The sequence below is a fragment of the Rhea americana genome, unplaced genomic scaffold (assembly GCF_003343005.1).
Source record: "Rhea americana isolate MKP2758 unplaced genomic scaffold, rheAme1 scaffold_33, whole genome shotgun sequence".
Classification (NCBI taxonomy): Eukaryota; Metazoa; Chordata; class Aves; order Rheiformes; family Rheidae; genus Rhea; species Rhea americana.
The window spans coordinates 139,362-159,137 of record NW_028186457.1 but is presented as its reverse complement, the minus strand read 5'-3'; the positions used below and the strand labels follow the sequence as shown (position 1 = coordinate 159,137).

Below are 19,776 nucleotides of genomic sequence, written 5' to 3'. Positions count from 1 at the left end.
CCGCCCCTAATCCGCTACGGCCTGAGAGCCGCTAAGCGCCTTAGCGCCGCGGCGGGGCCCAGGGCGGCCCCGCGGCCCAGCACCCTCCCGGCCGGGCCCCGGGCGCCCGCCCCGGCGGCTGGAGGCAGAAGCGAAAGCAGCTCGTGGGGAACGAGCGGGCTGGGAGGAGCGGCGCGGGGCCAGGCGGGCGCTGGTGCGGAGGAGAGCGGGGGGGCAGGGCCCTGCGCCCCTCCCTGCACCCAGATGCAGCCCAAGCCTGGGGGGCACGGCTGCGGACCTCGGAAYAAAATCTCCGCGGGGAGAGGCAGAGCCTCTTCTGGAAAATCCCACTGTCCTGGCTATTGCCCGGGCCCGAGGAGAGCTCATCCCTTGTAGGTGTCCCTGCTGGCACCACCCCATGGGGGTGGATGCCTGCACCCCCCCCCGGGATGCCAAGGAGGCAGGGCTAGCCCAAGGCGGGTTTGCGCTATCGAGGTTACGCAGTTGGCCGGGGTAGTGGTGTGGCAGCAGCAGAGGCTCGAGCTGCGTATGCTTCGAAGTGGCTGGGCTGAGTGGTGGGAGAGTCTGAGCCGTGCTGTGCCTGGAGTTGGGTGCTGAAGGGAATTGCCAGTCTTGGGGACCTGTGGGGTGGCTGTTACTCCTCAGGAGGAGAGGACAGCCCATCTGTGATCCCAGGCAGGCCTTTGCTCTTGCCTCTTGTGCTACCTGGCTTAAGTCTGAGGAACCCCTGACATTGCCTTCTCTCCCCAGTGAACTTGACGGACAGACGTGCGTCATGGTGGACTACTATGAAGCGCTGGGTGTGAGCCGAAATGCCACTGCCGATGACATCAAGAAGGCGTAAGTCTGCACATCCCAGCTCAGCCCCTCTGSAGCCTGCCAGCTGCTCCTGTCGGGAAAGAGCAGCCTGAACCCCAGTGGTGCCAGCAACAGGGAGAYTCAGGCTGCCTTCTGGACGCTGCCACTGGGCAGTGTGGAGAGGGCCCGGCTCCGGAGATGACAATCTGCCCTTTGTTTCTGTCTGTTTTTGCAGTCTCGTGCTGCGTGTTTACAGAGGCCAGCGTGGGGCTGGGCCTCTCTGTGCTGCTGCTGTCCCACAAAGGCCTCTCTTGGGTGCTTGGTCACTTCATCCGTGGCCTGTGCTCAGCCTGGGGCTTGGCACRAGCATGGGAGCTGGGGGATTGAGCAGAGACCCAGCAGCGGCTTAGGCAGAGGTGGGAGGAAGTGCTGGCTCTCCTGGTCCTGCTAGCATTGGAAGGAGTCCCCTCTCCTCCCACAGGACGAAGGGGTGGCAGAGGGAGGCTACATGCATGGGGGGCTCTGCTGGCCGGAGGGGAGTGGCTTGAGCGTGTAGGATGAGGAGCAGCATGCYTCCTCGCCATGTTGAGGCATTGGCAGGGGTCCTGTGCCATGCCTCCACCCGCTGCCAYGGGGAGATGGGACCGCCTGGCCTGGCATCCTGCAGAGTGGATGAAGACTTGGTCTCCTGGAGGGGCGAGGGAGCCTGGCTGCAGAGGGGGTGGAGGTTGTAAGGGATCCTGGCTGCAGAGAGCACAGGCACAATGTGAAAGGGGGGCTGTCCATGCCCGTGCAGCTCAGCTCTTCAGCAAGCCCTGGTGACATGAGTGTGACAGTAGCCATAGGGTGGACCCCAGMAGGAACAGGTTGGTCAGATCCTGTTCTGGCTCTGGAGCTCCCTGGTTCAGGGATGCTGGCACACAGCTAGGTTCACTCTCTACCAGCRGTGGCCAGAGGAAGAGGACTGTGTGATTAGCGTTGGGGTTTTGTGCAGTGTCTGAGCAAACAGGCTTCATCCAGGGAGAATAGGTGCCAACTGGTGGCTTGYGCCTAGGGGAGATGGGGGACAGAGCAAGGGACAGAGAGATCCCTGCTGGAGAGGGGATTCCTAGCAAACTCGGTGCRTGATAGAAGCTAGGCAGCCTCAGTTATCGCAGTGAATTGCAAAGAGGAGGAAAGGGCTGTCTTGTGTTCACCTGCCCCCAGGAGACCTGTTTGTACTGTGAGGGCCGGTGAGGGGGAACACGAGACCCCCTGGTCCATGCACATGCATGTGCAGCAGACCCAGGAAGGCTCCAGAGCAAACCTATGAGTGTGGTCAGAGACCTAATTCTTCACAGGAGCTGAGATGGGCACAGCCTGCAACATGGGATCATGCCACAAATATTTGCTCTGAAGGCAGAACCAGTTTAGGAAGTTCCTGCCTTGCCAACAGCTGTGCTGTGACCCAGATCCCTGACCTGGCTAAAACAGACAGAGAGACAGAAGTCAGCTTGAAACAGTGTGTGACAGCACCCTGGGGAGCCGGAGACCTCGCAGCCCTCAGGCCTGACCTGGGCGAAGTGGCTTGGGGCTTGTCAAGCCACAGGCGAGATACCTGCTGGGTGCCTGGGATGCCACAGAAGTGGAGCCTGGCATGGCTCTGGGAACTCTTATTAGCTGTGCCCAGGCTGCTGGGCCATTTGACCTGGCTGAATGGGGAAGAACCAGGAGATGAGTAGGTGAGGGCGAGCTGGGTGGCTGTCAGACTGCAGGTGCTGAGCCGTGTTGCAGCACGTGTTGATCTGATGCTCCTGCCCAGGCAATGGAAGAAAGCAGGATGATGGGGTGATGTGAGCTGACCTGGACAAGGGTGTTGGCTGGAGGCCTGGCCCAGCTCAGTGATCTGGAAGCAAGTGTGAAGCATCTGCAAACTCATGGTGGCCACGAGTATCAGCGAGTGATGAGCAGAGTGGCAGGAACACAGGGCATCTGCGCTGCCTGGTGAGCTGGGCTCGGTCCAGTGAAGTGCATTGCAGTGCAGTCAGATGCAAGGAAGTGTAACTATGGGAATAGGAAACGCAGCCAGTGTTGCATGCAGGAACCTCTACGTGTGAGAGGAGGCCCTGCAGGAAGGTTTTGGTTTGGGCAACCCTGCAAGACCCTGCTGCCGTTCTGTAGGGAAGAAAGGATCAGCGAGTCTGTCTCTCTGCATATGTGCTGTTACTGGGATGATGCCAGGATGCTTTGGCCAGCTCTGGGGCCGTGCTTTTGAGAGAGATGTGGTAAATCAGAGAAACATCAGAAATGAACTGCTAGCTGGGGAGATGCTGGAGAAGTCAGAAATGGAGGGCCTTCCGTCCGCTTGCCAGCGGGGACTACTGTGTTGGGTGCGAGGTGCTGCTGTGCTTGCACAGGTCAGCACCACGGCTTGGGGGGTCGGCGTGAACCTCTATGGTGGGTGGAACGGACTCAGAGGTGCCCCTGCCTGTCGGAGCCGGAGGTGAGCCCCTGGCAGGAGCTGTGTGCTCAGTAGGGAGCACTGGCTGCCCTGGGAGGTCTTCACCTCCTGAGGGTTGCTGTGTGCCCGTTGCTGACTGTCCATCTGTCTGGGCTGTGCAGGTACAGGAAGGCAGCGCTGAAATGGCACCCAGATAAAAACCCTGACAACAAGGAATATGCTGAGCAGAAATTCAAGGAGATCGCCGAGGCCTATGAAGTGCTGTCGGACAGTAAGAGCCCGTGGTGCTGTCCTGTCTCACATRTCCCCATCCCCTCCTGAGCCTGACACCCCAGGGTGTCCTGCTGCTGTGCTCATCTGGGTGGTGTCCATGGACTGTGCGAGAGCCCGTGTGCCTGGGAGGTAGCGGATGTCTCCAGCTTTGCTGCTCAGTATGTAGGGCCTGCTTACCTCCTCACAGGTCCTCCAAGAAAGCTCTTATGAGTGAGAGACGCTGTGGTGCTGCACAGYCTCCCAAGCCGATGTCGTCCAGCTGGGGCGAGCTCGGCCGTGCCCAGTGCCCTRACTGTGGGAGCTGGGCCTTTGGGAAAGGCACAGGAGCAGCAGGTGGTTGTGCCACCCTCCTCCTCTCCCTCCCCGCTGTTCTCCCCCTCCTCTTGCTGGGAGGAATGTTGTTGCTTCCTGCCCGTGCCTCCAGTTTAGGTACCACGTATGGTACTTGGCTTTCCCATAGCGTCCATGTCTTCTTCTTGCAGAGCAAAAGCGTGATGTCTAYGACCGCTATGGCAAAGATGGCCTCATGGGTACAGGTGAGTGGGCTAGACATCRGGCCACAGGAGAATTAATGTGTCTCCAGACAGAGTGCTGTGTGATGAAGACCCTGGGGTGGGTCTGTGTCTCTTGCGTGTACAGAGCTCTCTGCCTTGCCCAGGGGCTCTTTTGGGGGTTCCCACCTGGGACACTGTTTAACTCCGCGCTTCTTCCCTCCATCAGGGCCAGGAGGGTCCAGGGCCGGTGCTGGGGCCCCTGAATTCACCTTCACCTTCCGCAGTGCTCATGATGTCTTCCGGGAGTTCTTCGGTGGGCGAGACCCCTTCGCTGACTTCTTCGGTGCGTGCGGAGCAGGAGGGGGCTGGTTCTGGGGCAATTCTGTGGTCCTTGGGGCAGCCACGGAGTGGGGGGATGGGGCGCACTGTTAACGTGTTAACATAGCCCGCTGTGGTTCGGGAGCCAGCCCCGCGGCAAGCTCCCTGCCCTGGGCTCACCAGCCCGTGGGCCTGAGCTGGGACTGAGGGCTGCGGTGCCTCTCAGGGAGCCATACGGATGGTGTTTGACACTGTCATCTCTGCCTTCCAGACGAGATGCTGCCCTTTTCTGACCTGCGAGGACCTGGTCCCCGGCACCATGGATCAGGCCACTTCTTTTCTCCCTTCCCAGGATCCTCAGGTAGGAAATGTTGCCTGTTCCTGCCCTGTGTAGCAGTCCCAGACGGCTGCACCCGCTACCCAGAGCTGMCAGGCAGTCACAGCCTTTCATGCCCTCAGCTGGACCAGCCTTGCTCAGGTCCCTCATGCTGTTCAGACCTGTGTAATATCTGCGCTTGGTCTGTCCCCTGCCTTCCTCTCACCCCGGGCCTGGAGGGCTGCAGGATCTGAGCACTGACTTTGTCCTGTTCTCCAGATTTCTTTGCCTCATCYTTTGGCTCTGGAGCTGATGCTGGCCTGGGCTTTCGTTCCGTCTCCACCTCCACCACTTTCGTTAATGGCAAGCGCATCACCACGAAGAGGTGAGGGGCAGCACAGTGCTGCGGCCGAAACAGCAGGCCCCAGCACTGGGAACCGCTGCAGAGGAGCAGAGCACCAGGCTGGATCTTGCCCATCTGTCCCTCTGGTCCCCATGCTGGAGCCCTGCGCTGTCATCTCACTTCCTCCCCCGTGGGGGGTGGTCAGTCCCGGGCTGCCTCTTCCTCCCTGCTAGGCTGGGTAGGGCAGGAGGGACCCTGCAAGCTGGGGCCAGCTCTGCCCCAGCACGGGCTGCGACTCCCTTCAGGGATTTCACCCGCTATAGCTCGCCTTGGTCAGCAGATGGGGCTACACGGCCCGCTGGGCTGCAGCTCCTGGCTGTGATGCTCTGGCTGATATCTGTCTGTCTGTCTGTCTATCTGCAGGATTATCGAGAATGGGCAGGAGCGGGTGGAAGTGGAGGAGGACGGGGAGCTGAAGTCAATCCACATCAATGGTGAGAAGCAGCACCGCGGCCCTCCGAGCGTCCTGTGCGGGGCTGGCCGTGCCGCCTCCCGGTGCCCCTTGCCTTTGGGGAGCCCAGCTCAGCTCCTTTGGGGTGGCTGTGAGGCACTGCCTCCCCGCTTGGTTTGGGGGYGATCGGCCCTGGCTTGGGGCTCTGCCTGGGGGGCCAGCAGGAGGTGTCACTAGCGTCTGGTGCAGACACTGTGCAGAGCTGGAAGGGACAGGACATCTGTCCCAACCCCGAGCCTGGTGGCCGCAGTGAAGCGAGTAGCTCTGCGTAGTCCCGTGCTTGTGGCATTTCCCAGGAAGGGGACTGAGATGAGGTGGGGGTACAGGGGCTGTTGCCCACACCTAGGATCAAAGGCCAGCATCTCCCCTGCAGCCTCGTGCTCACACCTCTGCTGTTGTCCCCTCTCCCCGCAGGCGTCCCCGACGACATGGCGCTGGGGCTGGAGCTGAGCCGCCGGGAGCAGCAAGCCCTTCAGAGCCGGCGGCCACCCTCGTCCCCAGCGCCCGCCCCACACCGGCCCCAGAGCTCCTCACCCGTCTGCCTCTACACAGACAGCGAGGACGAGGATGAGGACTTGCAGCTGGCCATGGCCTACAGCCTCTCCGAGATGGAGGCGGCGGGGCACCACCGAGCAGGTGCGCAGGGCCCCCGTGCCCCGCAGCGAGGTGCCCCGCCGGCGCCGGCGAGCAGCCCGGGCTCTCCTGCTGGCAGAGCCCGTGGTCCCCGGGGTGGGCAGGAGCCGGAGCCGCCTGGGGCTGGCAGCCCCCTCGCACCAGGGCACGAACCCACCCCCAAGCCAAAGCAGTGGCACTGCCACCTGCTATGAGYGTGATGCTGGGGGCCGGGGCTGTACCCCCCGGAGCAGGGCGCTGGGGGCAGCTGCTCAGCCTCTGTGGGGCACGGGAAGGATAGGGGCAATCAGGCCAGAGTGGGGACCCATTGCCCCCTCGCTGCCTGGGCTCCTGCTGCCCCCAGCAAAGGACTTGGCTCTCCCTGCCCTGCCCCTTTGCCCCTCTGTGGGGGGCTGGAGGGACCCTGGCACAGGGAGAGACTGCCAGGGTCAGCTGCACCACGGCAGGGGGGCTGGCTGGATGGTGGGCAACTGCAGTGCCCAGCTGGCCTGTCCTTGCCTGCGCTGGGGGATCTCCATGGCTCTTAGCCCCTTTTCTGCCAGTTTTGCCGCTTGCTGGGGGCAGGCAGAGCCTGGCGCTGCCCTGTGGGGGAAGCGGGAGGGCACCCCCTGCCCCATGCAGCCCCCGGGCTGCTGGGGACGGCAGGATGGGCATAGAGCTGCCGCAGCGGTGGGGGGTCCCCTGTGTGCTCGTCTCTCCCTGCCGGCTCCGGGGGGCTGGGGGCAGCCCCCCCCCGCACGGCCCTGCAAGGAGAGCGGCGTGCCTGGATGCTGCTTGGTGCCTTGTGTCTCTCTCTCCCATCCGGATGCCATTGCTCCTGCCTCCACCCCCTCCTCCTCCATCCCTCCTGCCGCAGACCCTGCCTGCCTTCCCCGCTGCCTCCCCTCCAGGTAATGAGGGGGGGGGTCGCTCGAGCACCCCGCAGGGCACTGTCACCCCGCTTGGCTGGGGGCGCTGTCTCTCCCAGCCCCACCGCTTCCCGCGGCAGTGACCCTCRGCGATGCTTGCAGGGCATTTGCGCCTCCGGCTTTGGCCGCGGTTTCCTTGGACCCCTGGCTGTTTCCGCCTTGGCCATTGCCTGCGTGGGGCCAGCTGTGGGGCAGGGACAGGCGCTGTCCCTTTGCCCCTGGGCTCAGGCGTGAGATGAGGGCTCAGCCCCGCCTGCAGGTAGGGGCCAGCCAGCTGCTGCGCTGCGCCGCGCCTTGGCGCTCCTCCTCCTGCTCCTGGACCTTCCTCCACTGCCTCCCTCGTGGGTGCTGGGCCGAGGGGCCCCCCCCGGCCTGGCGCTCGGTTTCACGGGATATGTTGTGTCCCCCCCCTCTGCTTGTCTCCCCAGGTGTGTTCTGAGGCTGCTGCGCCCGGGGGACCCGCGCACACCCGCTCGCCCACGGAGGCTCTCCGAGCCAGGACTCCGCTTTGTCCCTGCACGGCCACCCCCACCGCCCCCCTCCTGTCCCCGGCTCCCTCTGCCTCCACGGGGTGGGAGGGACAGACCTCACGGCGGTGCGATGCCCACGGGCTCGGGGGGCGGCGAGCAAGTGTGCCCCGGGCACCCCCGGGTGCTGGGGGAGGCGGAGGGGGCCGGGGGCTTGGAGGGGCCAGGGGGTGGGAGAGGGGGGTGCTGTAGCTTAGCCCCGGTAGCTGCTGTTGGCCCCTGCGGCGGAGGGGCACGGGGTGCTGGTGGCAGGAGGGCTGGGTGGGCGCGAGGGGGAGGCTGGTGGCGGGCAGCGATGCCGGGCACGGCCCACCCTCCCCGCTGCCCTCCAGCCCCTCTGCTGCCAGCGGTCAATAAACCCGTTTGCAGTAGCTGCCGCATGCAGGGTGTCTCTGGGCCCAAGGGGGGGGGGCTCACGAGGGGCTGAGCCCGCGGGACGGTGCAGGGGCTGTGCTCCCGCGGGGATGACAGCGGGGCTGGGGGACACGGTGGGGCGCCGCTGGCCAACCCCCCCCCCAGGGTCCCTGCACAGACAGAGGCCAGGCCTGGCTGCAGCTGCACAAACGCGACACGAGAACTTTATTCACATCAAGATACAAAATTATATTTCTCTAGAAATTTCTCTTCTGCTCGAGTGACAAGGCCGGGGTGACATGGAGGGGGCGGCACGGCTAGGCCAAGGCTGCCCTGTGCGTGCCCCCCCCCCCCCCACGAAGGGGGTACAGGGACACGTGCAGGGCAGCCAGGGGGGAGCCACCACCACAGCCTGGTCCCCCTCGGTGGRGGGGGCGGAGGGAGGCCGCCCCTGCCGCCGTTGCAGGGGGGGAGCTGCGGCGTGCACGGCCCCACGTGCGCGTGCACGCAGCGGGGCTGCCCCCCGCAAGAGGGGCAGCGGCGCCTTGGGAGGGATGGGGGGCAGAGCCAGCAGCACAGCGAGCATGGCACGGGGCGAGCAGCCCCGCGGCGGGGCCAGGAGAGCGCACGAAGCCGGGGTGGGGGGGGACGGACGGACGGACAAGGCAGGACGGGAGGACGGGGGCCCGCGCCGTCACTGCGGCAGAGCCTTCAGGATGGCGTTCACTTCCTCGGCCACGGCAGTCAGCGCAAACTCAAACTGGTCCTGGGGGAGGAGAGCGCAAGCGTGGGGGCCCCTGCTGCAATGCTGCTGCCGGCGGGGCCCAGGCGTCCTGGGGGGGGGGGGCAGCCCCCAGCCGGGCCGGTACCTTGGTCTGCACCATGCCGGGCCGCTGGTCTCGGATGTGCTCCAGCGTCGCGGCTATGTCTATCTCCTTCACGCCTAGGGCGGAGCGGGACGGGGGTCAGGGCTGGAGGCGGGCGCCGGGGCGGGGGCCGGGGGGGCCCAGCGCGCGTGCGCCAGCTCACCTTTGGCCATGCGGTTCAGGACCATGTCCACGAGGATGTAGGTCCCAGTCCTGCCGGCGCCGTCGCTGCAAGGCACGGGTGCTTGGAGGGGGCTGGGGGCACAGGAGGCCGGGCCGGGGGCYGCGGCCCGCTGCCCTGCAGCCCCCCACCCCCGGCGCCCCCCACGCCGTACCTGCAGTGCACGATGATAGGGCAGGAGCGGCCCCGGTAGCACTTGTTCACCTTCCTGCAAGGACAGGAGGGAGCAGGTGAGCTCCGGGGTGCGCGGCGTGGCTGTGCAGGCGGCCCCCCCGCCAGGCAGCAGGCCCCCCGCTCCGGCAGCCCCCCTCCTCGCTCCGGCAGCCCCCCTCCTCGCGCCAGGCCGCCCCGGCGCAGGGGGCAGCGCCAGGCCCTGGGGCAGGGGAGCCCAGCGCGGAGAGGGCGCCCGGGGGCGGGGGGAGGACGCGGCCCCGGCGGGCTGGCGCGGCTCCGGCGCGCTCCACGCAGCAGGCACGGCTGCCAACGATCACTTTTGTGACTATGCAACTGGAGCCAGATTACTAGCTGCAAATCACAAAAATGACGCCGGCAGCTGCGAGAGAGAGCGAGCGAGCGTGAGCGGGGCGAAGAGGGGCGCTGGGTGCTCGGAGACCCCCCCTCTCCCCCCTCCGTGCCCTAAAAGCAGGGTGCCCGGCCCCCAGGCACCCCGAGGGCCCCGGCGGGAGCCCGCCTGGCTGCAGGCAGCGCTCGGGCGCCGGGGCGGCAGCGCGGGCCGCGGGCGCTCACCTGCGGAAGTCGAGGAGGGGCCGGGTGGCGGCGGGGATGCCCTCGGCCGGCCAGCTGAGGAAGTGGAACTGCGTCAGGGTGCGGGTCTCCTGCGACTGCACGTTCTTCAGGTAGAAGCTGCGCACCAGGAAATCCTCGCACCAGATGTGCTCGGAGACCAGGTTCACCTGCCGGAGGGAGCCCGGGTCAGCTGCGGCCGGCCCCCGGCCCGGGCTACCAGCCGCCCGCCCGCACTTGCCTCGTAGATGTGGTACAGAGAGGAGCCCTCGTCCGGCCAGTAGCGGTCACACTGCTTGACGCTGTCCTCGGCCAGCGGGCTCAGCATGACGATGACGGTGCAGCCGTGCTCCCACACCATCTGCGAGCACGGCCCCGGGGCCGTCAGCGTGGGGCGCCCTCCGGGCCGGCGTGGGGCGAGCGGGCYGGCCGTGCTCCCAGGGCCCGGCGGAGCAGGCGCAGGGCCAGGGCACGCCGTGGTGGGCAGGCAGGACCCCCACCCACCAGGCTGGAGCGGTGCAGGAGTCCCAGCACCAGGGTGGCACCCTGTCCCGTGCTGGGCTCACCTGCCAGAAGTCAGCGATGGTGTGGGACAGCGGCCCCTGCGTGGCGATGTAAGCTGGCATCCGTGGGTCGTGCTCAATCTGGAGCAGGAAGGAAGGGGATCAGGCTGTGCATGCGTTCAGGACAGGGGACCGGGGGAGCGCCAGGAGCTGGGCCTGGCTCCAGCTCGGAGAGGGGGGGTGCCAGGCTGGGTCTGGGCACGCGGAGGAGCAGGATCTGGAGCTGAGCACTCACGATGGGGCTGGCGTTGATGAAGTCGCTGCGGGACGGATTGCTCTCTGCTTTCAGCTTGATCCGCACGTGGTCATCTGGGGAAACAGAGCCCGGGAGGGTTGTGAGCCCCYGAGGGCGGCTGCGAGCTCCCGGGGCCCAGCCGGAGCAGGGCCTCCACCGTGCTCCAGGTCCAGCTGGGGGCCAAGCTGCCCTGCWGCAGCCCCGCACGGCCCCCTCGCCGGGGGCAGCTGCCTCGGGCAGGGCGGCGGGGGTGCTCACAGGGCACGTAGTCCGGGTTGCGGTTCTTCTTCAAGTTGGCTTCGCTCTGGGCGACGGAGCAGACGTTGGGCTCGGCTTGGTAGGCGCACAGGGCCTGCCACTCCTTGGCCAGCCGGTCGCGGTTGCGGAGGTGGTCCTCCATGTACGCCTGGGGGGGAGAGGCGCGGGGTCACCCGGGAGCCGGGCCGCGGCGGGAGGCCGGGGCGAGGGGCTGCCTCCGCGCCGGGGGCGCCTCACCAGGATCATGTGGCCCGTGGAGATGTCCATGTTGGACTGCACGGGCTCCTCGCACCAGGACGGCGTGCTGCTGTGCGAGCTGGGGCTGGGCTGCGGGGCGTCGCTGAACTGGGACGAGACGCTGCTGACCCGCGAGGTCTCCGCCGGCGCCGGCGCCGCGGCGGGCTCCGCGCGGCCRAACAGCGACTTGGCAGCCATGTGCTGGCGGCACAGCTCCTGGGGACCACGGCCAGGCGCCTGAGCCGCGCCAGCGCCGGGCCCCTCGCCGCCCCCTCGCCGCGCCCCGGCGGGCGCCTACCTGGTACTCGAGGGTGCTGTCGGCTGCGCCCTCGGGCCCCAGGGCGGCCAGGCGCTCCTTCTCCCGCTGCTTGGCGTGGTGTCGCAGGCAGACGGCGGCGGCCGCCGCGATGGTGACGCCCGCCACGCAGGCCAGCGCGAGGAAGGTGAGCAGCACCGAGTGGAAGCTGTCCGCGAAGCGCGAGGGGTGCGGGTAGGCGGCAGCCTCGTTTCGCTGGGGGCAGAGCGGAGCAAGGGTTAGCTGGAACATCTGCGTTCTGGGGGGCTCGGGGGGGAGCAGAGCATCTGGAGGTCACCGTGGAAACGGGCACGGCTCCATCCTCCTTCACAGCAGGGTACCCGGGGGGGGCATTACTGTGCCAATGGGGCTATGCCACCCCGCTGGGGTGGGGGCACCGGGCGGGGAGTCCTAGGGAAGGGCCCGGACACACCAGACAGCTCTGGGGGGGGGGCACCCCATTCTGCACCACACTTGGGGTTGTTTGAGGCTAAACCGGGGCAAGGACACCCAGGGCCGCATGGGCACAGGTGGCTTCGCCAAGGCCAGGCGGCAGCATCCGGCACTTCCCAGCGCCCCGGGCTGCTTCCTGGGGCACCCCCAGCCCAGGCTGCCCCTTTCTTGGGGCAGAGCAGGCACAGGCCCCTTGGAGCCCCAGCTGGACTAGGGCCTGGCCAAGCCCCCCACCTGCCTAAGGTCAGCCGGGCCCCCCGCACCGGTGCATTTCTGCCCTGTGCTTTCACCCCGTGTCGCCGGCAGCCCTCCATCCCCCAGCGCCCGTCGGGGCTTGCAGCCGAGCCYGGCTGTGCACGCTGGCAGCAGGGAGGTGGCGAGCTCCCCGCGGCACCCGCTGCCCTCGCAGCGTGGCCCAGACCCCCGCCCGAAGCACGGGGGATCAGGGCAGCTCCTGGGGGGTCTTCCCCAAAGGGGCTGCCTCTCCGCAGGACACAGGCTTTGCGCCTCCCCATGCTCTGTCACCGAGGGGTGCTGCAGCACATCCCTGCTCGACGGGACATGCGCCCGCTGCGCCCTCTCCCCTCCGGGACCACCGCCCRGCCCAGCTTGCTGCAGCCGCTCTGGAGCAGGCCAGCACTGCCGGAGGGCTGGCGCCATCCCAGCCCCACAGGCCGGGCCGGCCCCCACGGGGCTGTGGACTGTCCCCATCAGCGTCCTCAGCTCCCTCCTCGGCTGGGGAAGCAGCAGGGCCTGATCCATGCATGTGCTCCTATGCCAGGACAGGAGGGTGCTGAGCCCCTCCTCATCACTGGATGGGACCCTGCAGGGCTGAGCTGCCGGAGGGCTCTGCCCCAGCTCCGGAGCAGCTGGTGGGCAGGATGGCACCCTCAGCCCCTGCGGGCCCCCCAGCCAGGCCAGCCTGGGGGCAGCCGCAGGGATGTGGGGGGCAGCCCCACCACCGAGCCCGCTCCTGCCCAATGAGGCGCCGGAGCCACGCATTACCTCATCGTGACGGCCTCCCATTGGCCGCAGGCCCGATGAGGTTACCAGGGGATGCTGCGTCATCATCATCGGCCTCGTCATCATCATCATCATCGCCCACCCTGCGTGGGGATGCCCCTGCCTCGGGGCAGGTCCTCGCTGTCTGCGTCACGGCCCCCGGCCCAGCAGCGCGTCACCCACGCTGGCTGGGACGCGGCCGGCCCCGGCGAGGATCTGCTGCCGTCAGACACCCTGCTCCYGGCAGCCCCTCTCCCAAAGCAGGAGCAGGAGCGCTGCAGTCCCCCAGCAGTGGCACATCACAGCCACGGCTCATCATTTTGTCCTGCCCTGGGGTTCTGCATCCCAGAGACCACGGAGCTCCGGTGCCTCCCGACATCCCTGCAGCCCTGGCACTGCCCAAAGCCAGGCACCAAAGACTCCCCGCTCTGCCAGCATCACCCTAGACACAGCTCCCGCACAGGGGCAGAAGGCCCCGGACCGCAACGCACTGCCGGCATGAACCGCTGGGGCAAACCTGCCCAGGGACAACACACGAGACCGATCCAAAAGCCACACAGACGAGAAGTCCAGCCTGGGGCACCAGCAGGACACCCTCTGTCCAAGGGATAGCGGGGAGACATGGGGAGGTGGCTGTGCCCTGCCCACGTCTCCGAAGTCACCCTGCTCCTCTGGCCCAGCTCCTCTGCCATGCCTGGAAAGGCCTCCCTCGTGTCTCTCTCCATGTGCGTCACGTCTGACAGCGTAGGGGAGGCATGCTGGGGTACCCACCAGCTCCATCCCTCAGCACAAAGCCAGCCGGGCAGGAAGCCCCCGGAGAGACCAGGCAGAGGCTAGCATGTCCCCGCTGCCCCATGGCACCCCACGCAGAAACACCTCTGTGGCCCTGGAGGTGCCAGAAGGGCTGGGGACATCAGCAGGGCTGGGGGAACAAAAGAGACCTCCCAAGGCTTATCTGGGCCCTGCTGTCCCCCCACCCTGGAGGATGGTTTGCCAGAGAAGCCCCAGTCATCCACAGCCCCTCTCCAAGGGAGCAGCGAGGACAGGTTCCATGCAGCCGACGGCTCTCAGCACCCTGATCCTGTGCAAGGTGTGCAGGAGGATCATGGTGCTGCAGAAAGGATCGTGGTGGGGGCGTCCATGGCTTTTTGCTAGTCAGACCCTGCCCCTCCACCACYGCCCCCCAAGGAGATTACCCGCATCTCAGCTGCAGTACGCCTGATGCAAACAGCCCCATTTTGGACACCTCCCTCCTGCCTTGAGCGGCTAAGAGATACCGAGGCAGGATCCAGCTGCAGCCCTTATCTCTACATCCTCCCTCCCCAGATCTTTCCCTGGTCCCACTGGGTTTGGAGCAGGGGGAACATGGACAGGTACAAGCTAGTCCGGACTAGAGAAGTCTGATCAGAAGAGGGCTGACAAAGCTGCTTCAGGGTCCTCTAAGTGCCTGCTCTGTCATCTCCCGGAGCTCCCCTCCGTCATCTCTCCCAGCTCCTACCATTTGTCACATCAAGAGGCGTTGCCATAGCGATGCTCCGCACGTTCCTGAYGGAGACAGGTTGCCTCTGTGGCCAGGCAACCCCTTCTGCCTGACCTCCCCCCTCCAGGGTCCCCGCTTCTCTCCTCCCTGCCCAAAGCTAATGCCATGGGGCAGGGAGGGTGGGAAATGGGTATCTGGAGCAGGGCGTGCTGCACCCTCTGTACAAGCCTCACACTGGCACTGCATCCSCTCCACAACGGGGACACGTGAGCAAGCCTGGATCCCCTGTCCATGGCCCCCAGGCTCTGGTCCCCCTCCTGCGAGACAGCTCCTGGGGGCCCAGGAGAGCCCTCTCAGAGCAGATGGCTCCCACTGCATCCCTRCATCGGCTGCTTTGCCGTTCCCCAGCAGGGAATGGCAGTTTTCCTGCTGAGTCGCAGTCTCCAGGGCACTTGGGGCACAAGCCAGGGTCGCCCAGGCCTTGGCTAGAGCAGGACGCACAGGCTGGAGGGAGCAGAGTGCAGAAATGAGGCCTGGGGGGTGCAGCCTGCAGCACCTCATGCTCCCATTGCCCCCTGATCTTGGATAGAGGGGAAAGCCCCCAAGCGACATCTCCCAATCTGGCTTTAAACCCTGCAGAGGTTTTTCGCTTGTTTTTTAAAGCACAACCAAGAGCCCTGGGCCTACAGGCATCCAGGCTGTGTAGCATCACACCGGTGGGTAGAAGGTGTCATTGGACAGCCCCATGTGCAGTCCTGCTCCAACCCACCCCAAATAATCACAGCCTGTCCCCAAAATGGCTGCCCCCATTGCAGTCTCACGTGGGGCCCATCTCCAGCCTGAAAGCTGYCCAGAGCCCTCTGCTCCACAGCTGCCCAAGACCCACAGAGACAGTTTGCTCATGAAGACCCCCGCGCTCAAGGGGCTCAGACGCAGCGTGCTTCCCGGATGCATCCCTGAACCACAGCACACTCAGACTTGTCCCCAGCTGCCCCAGGCACATGCTGTATTTCATCCCTGAGGGATGGGGCTGCCTTGCTCTTACCTGTCCCACTCCCGTTTGCACAATCTTCAGGCCCAGCTCTGCCTCCAGCTCTGCCTTCACTCGCTCTGCAGACAGGGGAGAGGGGAGGGGGGAAGCATCCCTCTGACTAAGAGATGCGAGAGGTCCCCAGCCCTCCCAGAGCAGGCTGGGGGAAACCYGCTGAGATGGAGCTAAGGGATACCCCTGGGCCCCCTGACAGCAGCCAACCCCACGCCAGGTCTCCAGGTCAGCCAGCCGGCCCAGGGATGTAYGCAGGGAGCCCTGCCCTCCCAGTGCTGTTCTCCTCCCCGGGCCCGGGAAGGGGTGCCCCGCAGCTGGGGGCAGGACTGGGGGACCCCCATCCCAAGCCCTACTCACCGGCCCGGCTGGCCACGTCTGCCAGTGAGAGGTTCTGGGGGTTCTGCCGGATGCGGAAGGTGAGCGCGGGGCCCACAACGCTGTTGGAGGGACACAGCGTGAGACCAGGGACTGCAGACCCTGTGCCCACCCCGCCGCAGCCCGGTCCCTCTGCGSCCTCGCCCGGGGAGGCGGCCGCGGGCGGGAGCCCAGAGCTGCGCGGCACAGGGCTGCAGTCACAGCCTCCTGCATGCCGTCCCCGCTGCCCTCACCTGATGTTGATGAAGCTGGCGGTGGAGAGGTGCACACGCTTCGCGAGGACCTCCAGCAGCCGCACGCCGGCAGCCAGCCCCAGTGGCCTGCAGGGAGCAGAGACAGGCTGAGGAACCAGCTGCGGAGGTGAGAGGGGAAGCRCAGTCCCCCGGCCCGGGGAAGGGGTCCAGGCAGGTTCAGGGGAGCCCCGGCCCTGCCGTGTGTGCTGTGCTGGCTGGAGGGCATCACGAGGTGCTGGAGGGGTGTGCAGGGGGTAGCAGGTAAAGCAGAGCTGGGGGAGCATGGAGCTTATAGTGGGGGGGGGGGGCGGTGAGCTGACCTGCTTTGCACACAAGCGTGCACAGAAGGGGTTGTGCACACGCTCGTCTGGCATGGAGACTGCAGCACTAAGTCTGAGCCTGTCCCAGCCTGCAATGATGAACTAGTCTTATTTTGGGCTGAGAGAGGGAGATTTGGGGGTCGGACAASAGACAGAGCAGCATGATGAAGCTGCAGCCACTTCTAGCAGTGACCCCTCTGCCCTCCCCTCGCATGGCAGGAGGATCAAAGGGCCGGTGGTGAAAAGCGCACGGGGGGAGCTGACCCCACTGGAGAATCAAACAGGCTTTGTTGGAGCGCAGGAGAGCCACGAGCTGCTGGACCTGGGGCTGGAGAGGGGATACAGCCCCTCCACRCACACACACACAGGCACACACACGCTGCCTCACCCGACCCCCGGCTCTCACTTCTGGTCCGTGACGATGTAGCCGTACTCGTCGGCTGGCCGCACGCCCCGTTGCTCCCCAGTGTCCTTTGCCTCGGTGTAGCTCTTCTTCTCCACCCTGACTAGCTTCTCAGGGCTAAGCACGTCCCCACCGTGCCCCTGCTGCAGCTTTGCCTGGGGGGCTGGCGTGTGTCCTGCCCTGCCCCACGGCCCCTCCGCTGAGGAGCTGCTGGCTGGGATTTCAGGGGGAGGCACTGTGGAGGAAGGGGGCTCTRGCTCCTCTCCATGCTGCATGTCCCCCTCTGTCACCTGAAGGGAGCAGAAGGGAGGAGCTGTGACCCATGGGGAGCCCTGAGGGGCTGCACCCCCCTTCCCTGTGCACACAGGCCTCCCACCTGCTGCACAGCACCACCTCCAGCACCACGTGGACGCAAACTTACCCGCTTTGCAGGGGGTGCCTCAGGGCCAGGGGCACCTGGGAAGGAAAGAGAGAGCGTTCACKCGGGGTCTGCCCTGGGAGGCAGCTCCGAGGAGAGGCAAACCCCCCAACTCCAAAACACGGTGTGCTGGAGCCAAAGGCTGCGAGCCCCCTGCCTGGCCCACCCCTTGTGCCCCACTCACCAGGGCCCTGGAGCAGCTGCAGGAGGGTGGAGAGGCTGTTCAGGTGCTGGGGGCTCAGCTCCGGCAGCCCCAGGCCATAGCTGGCCAGGACAGAGGCCAGCCTCTTCAGGGCAGCGTCTGCGAGAGGACACAGTATCGGGTCGAGCCCTGCATCTGCACAGGGGTCACAGGCTCGGGAAGCAGGACCTGGGGCAGGTCTGTGGTGGGGTCCAGGGGGATACGTCGGGGAGAGAGCCCGAACCACGAGCAGCATGGCTGCGGGGACAGGATGGGGATGAGGGCTGGTGCCTGGCTGAAGGACACGCTACCTGTCTCTGCAGGGGCTGGCTGGGCAGCCAGGGCTGATGGTTTTTCCACATCCCTGAAGTCATCAGGGAGCTGGGAGCCGTGCTGGAGCCTGGTGCTGGTGTGGTCCGGGCGGCCGGCCTTCTCTCTGGGCAGGGAGAGTATACCCAAGTCCTGGAAGAGATGCCCCCCGTCCGTTCCCGACTGCCTGCCATAGGAGGGTACGGGGCCAGCCCCAAAAAAAGCCTGGGCAGGGACCCGGCCCAGCAGYGCGGCGGTCTCGGGGCTCTGCCTGGCTGAGCTGCTGGGGAGCTGGTGAGCACCATCCTGGTAGCCAAACTGCAAACAAAACACAGAACTGCCCTGTCTTTGGGTCAAACCCCCCAGGGCCCCATCTGCCCCATCCCAGTGTGCCCCCCAGGGCCTGGGGACACCAGGGACACCTCCAGCCCAGGGAAAACAAGGGCACTGGGATTGCAGGAGCTCTCCTGCCCATCTGTCTCTCTCTCACTGCACTCGGCTGGGAGAGAGGCTCACCTCCATCGCTTGCTTACCTTGTGGTAGGAGTAGGGGTGCAGCAGGGTTTCCTCATAGCCCAGCTGGGGTGGTGGGGGCAGCAGGAGGTGCTCCAGGTACCGCTGCACCAGGGCAGAGGGCAGCAGCGGTSGGGGCTGCCCCAGATGCTGAGCTGCTGGCAGGCCAGGGTCTGCAGGGTGCAGGGCTCTCCGGGGGGAGCCACGAAGAGGCAGGAACCTCAGAGGCAAACAGCACCGAGGTGACTCACCTGTGTACGGGGCCACTGCTCCTCATCCAGGCCTGGGGCAGCAGCATGGGATCCTGGCCCCAGAGCTGGGCCAAAAGGGAGGTCCCCCCACCCCAGTCTCAGTTGGGGGTTGAAACCCTGCCTAGCAGGAAGGGGGTCTTGGTGGGGGGACCACACAACATCCTCAGCCCAGCTGTGGGGAGGGTCCTGGCTGCTTCTCCTGAAGGATGAAGCAGCCCTACCTGTCCCTGGCTGCGGGCTCCAGCGAGGGCGGTGGGCGGAGGCGAGGGATACGCTCCATCTCCTGAGAGATCACGTACTGCGTGATGCCATCCTGCCACGACAGCCCTAACACAGGAGGGGACCTGTTAGATATGGAGGGGCCTGGGTACTGCGGGGAGAGCGCACAGGATGCTCTTCTGGTATCCAGTTGCCCTGATCCTGTGCCCCATAACCTGCTTTGTCCTGACCCTGTCTTGCTCCTCCCAGGATCAGCTGGATCCACCCTTATGTCATCCCATCCTGGCCTCTGGGGCCAGCAGGACCCAAAGGTCCTGCTTCTACTAGTGCCTCTAGGCAGTGCTGCCTGACACACTCTCCCCAYGGGATCAGTGACCCCCACCCCCTGCTTCCCCCTTCACCTTGTGCCATAAGATGCCGCAGGACATCCTGCAGGCGCTGCAGCACGGGCGAGGTGACCTGGAAGTAGGACCTGTCCTGCACGGAGCCCACCTGGCACTGCCCGAACAGCCCATCTGCAAGAGAGTGGAGGCAGTGGGGCAGGCACAGGGCGGGACAACTGAACACCAGAGGGTCCAAGGGGCACCGGGCCCAGCCCCATCTCTCTCCTGACATGACCCCCCCATTGCGCCTTGAGCTCCCATGCAAGGCACTCCCTCACACTACCTCGAAATGGGCAGAAATGAGGGATCCCCCGCCAGCCACTTACCCTGCACACACACCTCCTGGGGGGAGCACAGCCTCCGGTCAAACAGGCAGCCTGGGAAGGACAGACAGACCCAGCACAGTCAGCTCAGCACAGCACGGCCAGAGCAGTCTGCAAGGGTGTCCTCAGTGGGGTTTGGGAATCCCCAGCAGGACAGGCATGCTTCTTGGTGACCTCTACACTTCAGTAAGTGCTGGGGGGGGGGGTGCAATATGAACTAGGGGGCCAAAGCCAGATAGCCCAGGGCAGGGCCTCTGTGCAAGCTTCCCTCCTCCCCAAAGCCAGGAAGGGGACACCGCTAAGCTTGCTCTCCAGCCTTGGGGAGGAGGGAAAGAGCCTGGAGTTTTCTYAGGTACAGGCAGTTAGGAAGGGAAGTCTGCGGGGAGCAGAGACCTGCAAGACCTCCCACACATGGCACTACATGGCAGGGGCACAGCCCTGTACCTTGATAAGGGGTGACCACCGTCCCTGCAAGGGGGACCCCAAATCACACGCGCAGCTGAGGGGGGGTTCTCCCCACCCCCTTCAGGGGGCAGCACCTGGGCAGGGGGCGGCTTCCCCCTTCTTCCCCCCCC

At 66.0% G+C, this 19,776-nt stretch overlaps 2 protein-coding genes across 3 annotated transcripts in view; one reads left to right on the top strand and one right to left on the bottom strand.

The window, feature by feature from the left end:
• The first annotated feature begins 226 nt into the window (after positions 1-226).
• DNAJB2 (DnaJ heat shock protein family (Hsp40) member B2) lies at positions 227-7,932 on the top strand. 2 transcript variants are annotated; one of them, XM_085310891.1, is made up of 10 exons: positions 227-840; positions 3,400-3,509; positions 3,994-4,047; positions 4,232-4,348; positions 4,595-4,684; positions 4,919-5,024; positions 5,406-5,476; positions 5,908-7,016; positions 7,137-7,293; positions 7,463-7,932. In XM_085310891.1, the coding sequence occupies exons 1-8, from the start codon at positions 776-778 to the stop codon at positions 6,318-6,320; spliced, it is 1,026 nt and encodes a 341-aa protein (XP_085167017.1). In that variant the 5' UTR covers positions 227-775; the 3' UTR covers positions 6,321-7,016; positions 7,137-7,293; positions 7,463-7,932. The 2 variants fall into 2 exon arrangements, with proteins under 2 accessions (XP_085167017.1, XP_085167016.1); XM_085310890.1 differs by having other exon boundaries at positions 5,908-7,293.
• Positions 7,933-8,111: 179 nt separating this feature from the next.
• Positions 8,112-19,776, bottom strand: part of PTPRN (protein tyrosine phosphatase receptor type N) — a 14,557-nt gene continuing 2,892 nt past the window's right edge. The window contains exons 2-24 of the mRNA XM_085311039.1: positions 19,646-19,669; positions 19,205-19,255; positions 18,897-19,010; positions 18,498-18,603; positions 18,047-18,245; positions 17,516-17,831; positions 17,208-17,324; positions 17,027-17,061; positions 16,609-16,895; positions 15,883-15,969; positions 15,632-15,711; positions 15,275-15,339; positions 11,298-11,510; positions 11,000-11,215; positions 10,763-10,910; positions 10,505-10,578; positions 10,273-10,350; positions 9,948-10,067; positions 9,710-9,876; positions 9,117-9,170; positions 8,945-9,009; positions 8,785-8,858; positions 8,112-8,681 (exon numbers count right to left, since the gene is read on the bottom strand). Of these exons, the coding sequence (XP_085167165.1) occupies positions 8,610-8,681; positions 8,785-8,858; positions 8,945-9,009; positions 9,117-9,170; positions 9,710-9,876; positions 9,948-10,067; positions 10,273-10,350; positions 10,505-10,578; positions 10,763-10,910; positions 11,000-11,215; positions 11,298-11,510; positions 15,275-15,339; positions 15,632-15,711; positions 15,883-15,969; positions 16,609-16,895; positions 17,027-17,061; positions 17,208-17,324; positions 17,516-17,831; positions 18,047-18,245; positions 18,498-18,603; positions 18,897-19,010; positions 19,205-19,255; positions 19,646-19,669 (2,762 nt within the window). The 3' untranslated portion in view covers positions 8,112-8,609. The remainder of the gene's footprint in view (positions 8,682-8,784; positions 8,859-8,944; positions 9,010-9,116; positions 9,171-9,709; positions 9,877-9,947; positions 10,068-10,272; positions 10,351-10,504; positions 10,579-10,762; positions 10,911-10,999; positions 11,216-11,297; positions 11,511-15,274; positions 15,340-15,631; positions 15,712-15,882; positions 15,970-16,608; positions 16,896-17,026; positions 17,062-17,207; positions 17,325-17,515; positions 17,832-18,046; positions 18,246-18,497; positions 18,604-18,896; positions 19,011-19,204; positions 19,256-19,645; positions 19,670-19,776) is intronic.